Source organism: Phragmites australis, chromosome 2, assembly GCF_958298935.1.
Source record: "Phragmites australis chromosome 2, lpPhrAust1.1, whole genome shotgun sequence".
Classification (NCBI taxonomy): domain Eukaryota; kingdom Viridiplantae; phylum Streptophyta; class Magnoliopsida; order Poales; family Poaceae; genus Phragmites; species Phragmites australis.
The window spans coordinates 6,926,616-6,938,025 of record NC_084922.1 but is presented as its reverse complement, the minus strand read 5'-3'; the positions used below and the strand labels follow the sequence as shown (position 1 = coordinate 6,938,025).

Genomic DNA, 11,410 nt, shown 5'->3' with positions numbered 1-11,410 from the left:
CACATCGTAATACAAGCATACATGCATCTCTAACACCATTATAGATTAGTCAAAATCAAAATTATCTGTTGAAGAAGTCATCCTGACAGATCATGAACGCTGGATATTCTGGCGTTGCCAACTCTTCATCGTCGGACCATCCGGCTTGTCCCAGGGGTGCGACAGGTCCCAGGCGTGCTTGTGTTGCATCGTTGTGCGAGGATCAGGCCTGTGTACGTGCCTGATGTGCAGGGGAGGTGTCAACCCTTTAAGAAGATGTAGTTCAACTATGTTCCACCATTAGTTGCAAATTTGCATGACCTATGCTCCTTTGATTGCTATGTTACGGCTGATTACGTAAGTAAAAAAAGATAGCATCTAGCACATATTTTTCTTCATAAAAATTAAAAGTACAATTATGCTGCATTATATAAAAGAGTTACATTATTCAGTACATGAAAAACATGACTAATGCATACATAATTAGTGTTTAGGTTGTTGCTCAGGTTGGTTGTCTCCAAATTTTTGCCATATATGCTCAACCAAGTCATCGTTGAGTCGACGATGCATCACTCGATCCTGAATAGCCACGCCTATCTCGAGTACGCTAGAAAATCCATGAATTGGACCTTATCCAAATCCATTCAATGGTGCTGGAGCGCTCCCCTACTCATAGTCATAGTCATGGTGACCCTCATAAGAGTCCCTCTCATCCTCGACGATCATATTATGCAATATAATGCAAGCATACATGATCTCACCAAGAGTTCGTGTTTGCCACATACGTGTTGGGGTGCGTAAAATGGAAAAACGAGATTGCAAAACACCAAATGCGCATTCAATATCTTTCCTTGCTCCTTCTTACTTTTCAGCAAATAATTTGTGCTTCTCATCGTGAGGCACTTTGAATGTCTTCACAAATGCAGCCCACTCAGGATATATACCGTCAACCAGATAGTAACCCATGTTATATTGATTGCCATTGACTGTAAATTGAACCTCTGGAGTTATCCCTTACCGTTGTTTTGTGAACAAGGTAGATTGGTTTAACACGTTAACATCATTGTTTGACCCAGCAACACCAAAAAAAACATGTCATATCCATAGGTCATGTGAGGCAACAGATTCGAGCATGATGGTGGGTACTCTATAATCACCACAGGTATAATGTCCCTTCCATACCACTGAACAGTTTTTCCACTCCTAATGTATGCAATCAATACTTCCCAACATGACAGGGAAGCCACGAGCCTCCCCCACATGAAGCAACCTCTGAATGTCTTCATTAGTGGGCTTCCTTAGGTACTGCTGCCCAATTGTCTATGATAACTTTGCAGAAATTGGTCAAGCACTCAATGATTGTGCTTTCAGCAATTTGTAAATTTTCATCAAACATATCAGCACATGTTTCATATGCTAACATTCGCATAGCAACTGTACATTTGAGCAAGGGTGAAAAGCCAACCTTACCGAAAGCATCGCTCATTTGACGGAAAACTAGAGACCAATCACCATGGGTTTGCACAATGTGCAAAAAAAGATGTTTTCTCATCCTATATCTCCGACGAAACTGGTCATCGGTGTATATTGGGTTTTCTGAGAAGTAGTAAGCCCTCAGCCGATTCTCAGCATCCTGACGATCTCTTCTAATGTACCTTCGAGAAAACCTTCTGCTCTGACTTGATATACCTCTCTATTGCTCCTCAATTTGAGATCTAATATGCTCCTTGATCTGAGTCTCAATAGGATCATTGATGTAGTCCCAAATCAAGTCAAGTGGGATAACATCAATGTTGCGATTTCCGGAGCTGTGAGGCTGGGAGTTAGATTGTGTGGATATTTTTGGAGCTGGTGGAGTGGAGTGTATGGTTGGATCTGCTGGAATGGAGTGAATGTGGGGATGTGGTGGAGTAGAGTGAATGTGGGGATTAGATAGAGTAGAGTGAATGTGAGGAGCTGGTGGGGGTGGAAGGAGGCTTCATCCACCTTTTGTATATGCCAGTTCACAAGAGCTAGTTTTACAACGGCTAGTTTGCTTTTAAACTATTTTTTCCATTAGCTTTAATAATTTGAATAAATAACCTTATGTTCTGATGTGGTGTTATTTTTCATTTGCAGGTCAGTATGTCAGACTGACTTAAGTGCTAAAAAGAGCAAACAACCAGATGCAACTCAAAGGTATAGAGATTCATGGCTTTACAATGACTTCATATATTGCAAGCAAAGTAGTACAAAGATTGACTTAATATGAAAATACATAACTAGCACAATATACAAGAAAATACATTTCCTCCTAAACATCAATGCATACATGCTAAGCATTTGTAAAAAGTTTATTAGGCACGTAGTCCAACATCTTCTCATGCCTTGATTTTTGTGCCTCGCTGTATGAGGAGGTATCAATATTTAAGAGTTTGTTGAAATACTTTATTTTTTCTATCTTAAACTTCTCTTTATCAGCTACAGCCCGAACTGCAATGGCTTGAGCATGTTCTCTTGTAGCCACTGTCATGTTTTCTATTGCCTCTGATTTTCTTACTTGGAGATCATTAAATTGTTCCACATGTTCTTCTGACAGTATGCCCTTTACCTTCCCCTTCCGGCTGCGTGGTTGCCTTCTACCCTTGTGGTCGACAAGGTTCAGTGCCCGCTACTACATCCGTGTCTCGATTTGAAGAAGAAGTGTAAGTCCCTGATGCAGATACCTTATTCCTCTTATTCATGTCAGCAGCCACATCTCGATTAAGCCATTTAGGTTCATCCTTGACCACTCTCCACCAATATTCAAACACAAAGGGCTTCTTTGTTCGCATCACATTTTTTATTATGCATCAGTTTTCTCCATAAGTTGTTGATCAGACTGCCCACTCGCATATATGTTCTTCATTGATGTCCAACATCCATGGAACTTTGAACAAGTGCGTGTTTCGCGGATTCAAAACGTCAAGCGTTTGAATTTGTATTTGAAATTATGTATGTAATATTGCGGGCGTGCCGGTATACAGAGTATACAAAAGACAGGATACAATGTAATGGAATTGTAACTTTATTCATTCATATTGAATTCATAAAGTACATTTTTCGATTACACTTGTTTTACTCCTCAAACGCACACGCTATCTGACTATCTTCATGATTTGGCGATTGCTTTGTCTTGGTTCCCGTGGCCTCGTGGGGCTCTCCGGTTAATTACGCCCGTCTTCGGGCTACCTCCGATTAAGTGCGCTGGCGGTCGTCATACCGAGGTCGTCTCCGAGTCTGCAAGGCTGTAGTCACACGCAATAAAGACCAAGCAAAGTGAGCGTTAGAAATAAAAGCAGTAAAGAATGGGATCACAGTCTAGCATAAGCTTTTTGGACTGTTTATGTATCCCGAATCATCATCGGTCACATAGACCTCAGAATTGTGTTTTTATGAAGAGGTGGGCTAGGAGCGCGGCACGACGCGTAGCTTCAACCGAAAGCAGCAGCATGGCCACAACCGGGAGCTCCGACGCCGTGCTTGACTCACTAGCTCCTCTTTGGGCCTCGGACTTGTCCTCATCGGCCACTCCGAAGGCAACATGCCGCAAAGGCGAAAGCCATAGCACCGAACATCCTTAAAAAGGATTAGGTCTCTGGCAATAATTTTATACTGGGGCAACCAAACAAAACCCTCCTTTCGTATTCTTTTGCATTACATGATTATCACGAGGCAGCAGCCATATCACCGAACATCCTATAAAAGGATTAGGTCTCTGGCAATAGCATAAATCGGTATTGGGGCAGCCAAAAGAATACCCACACTCTGAATTTTCTGCAACACACGATCACTGACAAGCAGTAGCCATGTGAACGCAAGCCTCATGGCACGACAGCTAGACATCAGTGCATAGCATCACCATCGTAGAGAAGGGTAGCACCAGGCCACCACCACTCGGCTAAGAACAGGAGGAGGAAAGGAGAGCCTCAGTTTTAGCATCATCGGCGGTCTCCGAGCACGACGGCACGAAGGCCGAGCTATCACAGAACATCATCATGAAGCATAGCGGCCGGGCCTCAGGTTTTCATCACCGGCCTATGGCAAGCATAAACATATGGCAACGCACACAGCACGATGGCCGGCGATCACAGAGCATCAGCATGAAGGCCAGGCACACAGGGTGGCAATAATATGCGCGCGCATCACACTGGACTACCGCTCCCGATTTGCATGCAGGGATCGGACTCGGGCCAACAGCGACGCGGCACACGCACGGCACGATGGCCGGCCGTCACATAGCATCAGAGGGGAAGGAAATCACAACTGGGTCTCACCTCGGGGCGCAGACATGGTGATGATGGCGACGGATCGGAGGCGCGTCCTAGGGGGCGTGGGTGCAGTAGAAGCGGCAGAGGCTTCTATCGATTTCTCCTTGCCGATGGCGAAGCTTGCTAGCGGGGAGGGGAAGGCACAGCTGCTCAGCAAACACACCTAGCGGCACAGCTTCGGCGCAGCAGAGCTCCAAAGATTGATCCCCCTTCCCGGGCACCCCCTCCCTGCCTTTTATAGAGGTGGCCCGGGGTTCCCACAGGAGGAGATAAGAGCATGTAGCCGGCCCAAACTTGCAGAAATCGCGGTGGCCGAGCTTATCTGAAGCAATCCCCAAACTGATTTGAAATCGGGGAAGAGATAGAGATATAGTCCAACCGAACTCGCCTCAATCCGTTGAGGATCAGAGGGTGAGGCTTGGCTTAGGGGCAGCGCAGCTCGGGCGGGCTCGAGCCCAGGGGCATGGCCGAGGAGGAGAGCAGCGGTGCGGTGTGGACATAGGGAGCTAGGGCGGCTCGGGCTGCGTGGGAGAGCGGTGTAGGCCCAAGGAGCAGGGAGGGGAAAGGGGGAGAGCCGACTTGGCCGGCGTGACGCGCGGCTCGAGCGAGGCGGCGGCGCGCGCGAGGGAGAGAGGCGGCCGCTCGGGCGACGCGAGGAAGAGGAACAGCGCCCAGGCGCCCTAGGGCAACCAGCGCGTGAGGGTAAGGTGGCCCGGGATGGGCCGGGCCGGCCTGATGAAGAAAGGAGGAGGGGGAAAGAGCCGGGTTGGGCCGGCTGAGGACCCATGTCTTTCTCTCTTTTTTTTTTTCTACGGATGCAAATACACGACAAAATGATATCATACAGTGCGCTGGTTGAATTCCAATGGTTCTTGCACTGCATAGCTGTTCTTTTCTGACCTTTCGGAGCATATTTGTTGTATTCTTCAGCAACTTGCTTCTAGAAATGAAAACCCTTCTTTGAATTGCCATTGATTGGGTCATTGGAATTATTCAACCAAGCACTTATTAGCCGTAGTTTGTCCTCTTTAGACTAATATTTGCGCCCACCTTTCTTTTCCTCATTTTAATCGACGTCGCTCCATTCTTCAATAACATGTCCTTTGTTTGTATTCTGTGCAGCAGATATTGGGGAAGAGATTGGAGAAGCTAATTCATCACCACCTCTTGAACCACTACCTTCATCAACTCCAAAGAAAGCCGCTGAACCAACCGGTGATGATGGTCCGCCAGCCATATCCTTTCCATGAAAGTTGCCATAGAAAGGAACACCATAATAGCTTGAAGTTGGGAATTGTTGGTAACCGGATTGAATTTTAAATGGGTTGAAATTTTGTGGGTAGCGAGGATGAAAACTATAGCCAAATTGGTGGATGAAAAACTTATGGGAAATAGGATGGGAAATCATGGTACTGTTGACTATTTGGATTTTCAGCATCTAACTTGAGATTGAAGAGTTTAGCAAATTTGTAAAATTGGATGTAGATAAGTTCTCCATGTTTGAAGCAAAATTATAGGATACAAAATGTGTGAATGAACAACATGTATATAGAGGATCTAAATAAATAAACAACGGTTGACTGAGCCAAGCGCTATATGTAGAAAATATTTTTTATTTAGCAAAAGTCAACTATATTTAAAGTACGATTTTGACACCACTGTTCGACTGCTCCAATGTATTTGGTTGGCTTTCCAGAGCCACGGTTCGCTTTTCCCGTACACTGAGCTGCTCTCACTCTCCGGCTCTCCTCCTCACGCTTCTCGTCGCCTCCTCCGAAACTCCAAACCCCAGCGGAGCACCCCCGATCATTCGTCCGCACCGCCGGTGTCGCAGGGAAGCGGGGTGGGTCGGTCTCGGCGCTCTGGAACGGCTCGATTTGGTGCGGAGTTGGGTGATCTCACTTGAGCCCGACTCATTCAGGTGATTGGTTGGTCTCTGAAGTGCAGCTACTGCCGGCGATGGACGGGAGGAGGACGGCGCCAAGGTCGGGCTCCCGGCGATGGACCTGTCCCTCGCGTTCCCACAGGCAACCCCGGCCTCCATCTTCCCGCCCTCCGGTGACTTCTGTTTTTTTCCCTCGATTTTGTTGGGATAAGGACTAAGGAGGTCACGACCTTTGGGCTGTTAAATTGAGGGTGGTATACGGACTGAGATGGGAATGGTTTCTGCTCGGATTGCAGACTTGGTTGCCAGCTAAGTTTTGGGCCCATGTATTGCTGGAATTCTTAAGTTTTTGCCAACTATTTTTTTCGAATTTGTGGGGATTAGCAGGCTGTCCTATGTGAAATGAGAAATATTTTTTCAAGTTTGATGATTAGTGTTAGAATATATATGTGTTGTGCGTGTGTATATGTTGGGCGTGTGCCTGGTATAGCCGGCCAGCCCTATATATGGTTAGAGAGATATCAGGAGGAGATCTCGGCAGGTCCTATTTCTATAAGCCACCAGATCTCCCCTCCTATATATATGTACATAGGTCTCTCCAATCAATTATCTACGATTCCACGCAATCCTAATTGCTTTCATGGTATCACGAGTCTAGAGTTTCCTTCCGCACCCGCCCGCCGATCTTTCCCGTGTGCGCGTTTTCCGCCGCACCGGCCATGGCTGGCTCACCTCCATCCGCTTCCCCGCTCGCTCCGCAGCCCCCGCAGCCCTCGAGCGTGGCCTCAGGCGCCGTCACCGACGCCTCGGCTGCTGCCGCCGCTGCTGCTAAGGAGACGCGCGCGCGGGACGACGCCGCGCGACTCGCAAAGGCGGAACGTGCGCGCGTGGCCAAGGCTCGCCACGACGCCGCCCTCGCCCGCGTCGCAGAGGCGGACTGCGTGGCCGCCGTCGCCCAGGCTGAGCGCGACGCCGCCGACGCCCGTCTCCGCGCCGCCCTGGCTCGCGCTGATCTCGAGCGCGCTGCGACCCAGCCACTTCCCGGCAGCGATGATGACACCAGCGACGCCTCCGGCGACGGCGATCACGTCTCCGTGGCCGGCGACGCTACGCATCTCCGGGATGCCTTGCTGCAGCACGAAGCTGCTGCCCTGATCAATCTGCACGCCCAGGCTGTGGCTGTGCAGAACATCCGCCTCCTAGTGCCACTCACCCTCGACGTCTCGTCCACCTTCTACGGTCGGTGGCGCGAGTCGCTCCTCCACGTCGTCGGCCGCTACTCCCTGGAAAGTCACGTGCTATCCGACGTGACTGCGCCCACCTCCCCGGACTGGGTCCGCATGGACTGCGTCGTCCGCACGTGGATCACCGGCACCATCACCGACGCCCTTGCCGACACTGTGATCGAGCCGGGCAATACTGCTCGCACTTCATGGCTCGCCATCGAGTCACAGTTTCGCGGGAATCGTGAGACTCGCGCCCTCCATCTCGACGCAGAGTTCCGCAACTTCAAACAAGGCGATCAAGACATCACCACCTACTGCAGGAAGCTCAAGAGCATGGCAGATGCTCTTCGTGACCTCGACGAGCCCGTTCAAGACCGCACGCTCGTCCTCAACCTCCTCCGAGGTCTCAACGGTCGGTTCGAGGCAATTGGCCTCCTAATTGCTTTCAATTAGATCGTAGTATAATTGGCTAATTTGAAAAGTCTTCAAAAGTTTACTTCACTCATTAATTTCTCTTACAATACATTATCAATTGCTACAAAAATTAATATCAAATTAAAAGATCTATGAAATACGAATCTATTGATATAACTTTTATACACTAAATATGTATATAATTTAACTAATTGTTGGTCGAAACTTCTTAAATTTGACTTTTTCACAGCCTAATACACCCTATAAAAAGATAAGGCGGGAGTATTTAATTACTTGGCCATTTTTATCAACTCGTACCATTGTCTAGTTTTAGTATAGTTTGGTGGTTTTATTACAGTTCCTGGCCCCATCGGAACTAGCATATGCAATTTCCTTTCAAATTGTAAATGGCACTGCGCAGAACTTTTCTCGATACTTTTAGACTTAGTTTGACATTCAGCCAGCTCAAAGGTATGTGCAGTGGCAGTCCTACTGCAATTTTGAAATTGTAGAACTTTCTAGAATTTAGTGACCTTAGAACCAAAATTTCAGAAGCATCGAGTTGTCATGATGTGAAACAAGATTTGCCTGTTTGGGTAGGTGCATTATTGGGTGGGTTGCTTGCATAGCTTGAATGTCCTCTTCTTTCCCGACCTGTTTTGCTTTAATTCTTGTAGTACCTTGACCATGTTGGGGAAGTGACCAGACTACTGAACCTTTCTACTCCACCCGATCCTAAATATAAGTCTATTTAGGTTTGTCCTAAGTCAAACCTTTTTAGCTTTGATCATCAATAGCTAAAAAATCATATAGATTGACAACATAAGGTTGATGTTACTAGATTCATCATGAAAAATACATTCTAATATACAACCTTTTCTATTTCAAATAATATATTTTATAGATATTATTAGTCAAAGTGCTATGTTGGAGACCTTGCCGATGTCCTAATGGACTCATATTTGGGATTGGAGGGAGTATGTGGCTTGGGAGTGTGAACAGTTGTATATGATCCTAAAGTTTAGTGTTGTGTGGTAATTATGGGTTTTGCTAATTACAAAGTGCTCGGAGTATGTTGCATTTATTGGCTTGTAAGTATCTCCACCCTCATTTGCAGCTTGGGACTACTATCAGTTTGATGATTTGCTAACCAGTGAAGAGCGGACTATCAGGAAGAAGGTCAGGGGTATTATGGAGAAAGAAATTGCGCTCATCATGGCAGTGGTTCGTTAAATTCATCAACTATCTGTCTATGTACCCGTTACCCCAATGTCAGATTAGACTACTGTCTGGAACTGTTTGCTTATCACATAAATCATAGGTAAACATGCCTTCGTTCCTAGAATACCTTAGAAGATTGACTAGCTAATGTCTTTAACACAGTTCTTGTCATCCTTTTCTATATGATAACATAATCTTTCGTTGATTTGCTATTGTAGTACTTGGAAAAGACAGTTTCCATTTAAAACCATTCCTCAACTTTCAAGCCTTGGTGTTGCTGGAGGTACAATAAAGGTAATGATTTCTTTGCATTGTAGTTACATTTTTATTTGTAAATTAGCTTTCCCCGTTTGGGTAATCTTTACTGGAACCTGTGGGTTATACTCCCTCCATTTCTTTTTGTTGGGCGTTTTAGGTGAATAAAACCGGTGAACGGTTGGACGCCCTACGAAACGAAATCTTTTTTTCAAACCTAACACGCCCAACAAAAAGAAGAGGAGGGAGTAGTAAGTTTAAGCTCAGCATATATCTATGAACCATGTCCTTTTGCTGTTAAGTTGAATGGATCAATTATGTTGATGGTTTGCTTCAGTAATTCACTTAAGAAAAGTTTAGTATTTTTCTGAAGTCATAGGTGGAAATGGTGTTGACCAATTACTTTTCACAAGGGTAACATTGTGAATTGTCGAACCTTTTCACAATTTTTTATCACGTAATAATTTGCTATAAACAGTTTTGCTTTAAGATTAGTAAACTTTTTTATTTTCTCTATGGAGTATTGAAGCAGTTACATGACTGCTTACATTTCTTGTGTTTTTCAATGTTTCAATGCTTCAATGTTTCTTATGTTTGAAGTCTGTGGCTTACTACAGGGTTATGGGTGCCCAGGACTTTCAATTACAGCAAGCGCTGCTACTATTGCTGAAATTGCGCGGGTAGACGCGAGCTGTTCCACGTTTATACTGGTGCACTCCTCTGTTGCAATGGTGACAATAGGTTCAAAAGCTACATTTCCTTTTAATTGATACTATCTTGTGTTAAGAAGTTTTACCAACTACCAAGATCAATTATGCTATAGCCGAACCATTCTTGCTCTGTTTTGTCTGAAGGACAGCTCTTTGTGGATCTGAGGCTCGGAAGCAGAAATACTTGACATCCCTTGCTCAACTTAGTACTGTTGGTTGTTGGGTTAGTTATTCTACATTCTGATGCTCATAATCCCCATATCAACTCGTACTAATGACTAAATGACAGTCTCTCCTAAAAAAGTTTTCTTTTCTGTAGGCGCTGACAGAGCCAAATTATGGAAGTGATGCAAGCTCCTTGATAACTACAGCGACCAAGGTTGAGCTTTTGAAGCATTAGAATTTTCTAATAATCTGCAAAGAAGGATTTCCAGTACAATCTATTCAACTATTGCATTGGTTCAATTTATACATGTATTGCAGCAGCCAGCAGGGGAGCATGACAAAGCATTTCACAGGATGGCGCTATGGTGTTTGGCCCATGGCACACCCTGATATAGCGGAACCATGGCAATTAGGATCTCAAAACGCCAAAATGGCCGTATTTCATTCTATTTCACTTCCAATTGAGACACCAAAACATATGGACATATTTTCGTTCCTTCCTCTATTGTTGGGTATTAGGTTTAGTTTTCATTTCCTGCCTTCTTGCAGAAAAAGTGAAGAACAGGATTATATACAGTTATAAGGTCACTCCTATTCAGCATGTTTTCTTATTGAGCCCTAAAGCCTAGCACTCCTTTTGACATTTGGCCATTAATCTGTCTTCATGCATAGATCAGATAAAAAGCATCTTCCTCGAAAAAGCATATGCACATAAGAATGAGATCATAAACTTCTCTTATTAAACCTAAATCCTACAGATCTAATTGGAACACACTGCAAGCCTTTGCAGATGGTATCACTTGGTTCAGTCTTGGGGTGCAAATTGCAATGTGCAATGACTGAACACCTGTAGCAGTTCCATATTTGACTTTTTTGTCATGCTTCTTGTTGGGGAATGATCTTACGCGTCCCTTCGGATTTTGAGACGAAGTCCATTGGTGGGCTGTTCAATGACGAATAATACATTTGTGTTTCAGGGAGCGCAGGCAAAATATCTAGCGGGCCTTCGAACGGAGATTGAAGGTTGTTCTATGGTGCTAAGTATCAGTGCAAGCGAAGTCTCTGTCGGGACCTTAGGCGGAGACCAAAGGGTGACTCGGGATGCAGCGTCAAGGCTGGTCGAATGTGCCTTAAGGGCCCATGTGCGGCTAGCTTTATGGGGACTCGAGCGAAGGCGCGTGTCCGTTGAAGCCCGTGTAGCGGTCTGGGGTATAATTGTAAATGTGCAAATGTACTCAATGGTACCAAAATACTCCCGAATATGCT

General features: G+C 45.5%; 1 protein-coding gene and 1 long non-coding RNA gene across 2 annotated transcripts; one reads left to right on the top strand and one right to left on the bottom strand.

Moving 5' to 3' along the window:
* Positions 1-3,009: 3,009 nt before the first annotated feature.
* Positions 3,010-4,755, bottom strand: LOC133909805 (uncharacterized). Its single transcript, XR_009908438.1, has 2 exons — positions 4,275-4,755; positions 3,010-3,245 (listed from the first exon to the last, which is right to left on the bottom strand). It is a non-coding gene; the product is annotated as an uncharacterized LOC133909805 (long non-coding RNA).
* A 1,197-nt stretch (positions 4,756-5,952) lies between these two features.
* On the top strand, positions 5,953-11,082 carry LOC133896821 (uncharacterized). Its single transcript, XM_062337473.1, has 6 exons — positions 5,953-7,791; positions 8,911-9,017; positions 9,233-9,308; positions 9,887-10,202; positions 10,299-10,358; positions 10,463-11,082. The coding sequence occupies exons 1-3, from the start codon at positions 6,873-6,875 to the stop codon at positions 9,257-9,259; spliced, it is 1,053 nt and encodes a 350-aa protein (XP_062193457.1). The 5' UTR covers positions 5,953-6,872; the 3' UTR covers positions 9,260-9,308; positions 9,887-10,202; positions 10,299-10,358; positions 10,463-11,082.
* The last annotated feature ends 328 nt before the right edge of the window (positions 11,083-11,410 follow it).

What these genes read in the sequence shown, in the direction of transcription:
- LOC133896821 (XM_062337473.1), top strand. Translation starts at nt 6,873, where the DNA reads ATGGCTGGCTCACCTCCATCCGCTTCCCCGCTCGCTCCGCAGCCCCCG. An exon ending in CCTCCTCCGAGGTCTCAACG is followed by an intron (nt 7,792 to 8,910) that starts GTCGGTTCGAGG and finishes CCTCATTTGCAG; the next exon opens with CTTGGGACTACTATCAGTTT. An exon ending in TTGCGCTCATCATGGCAGTG is followed by an intron (nt 9,018 to 9,232) that starts GTTCGTTAAATT and finishes TTGCTATTGTAG; the next exon opens with TACTTGGAAAAGACAGTTTC.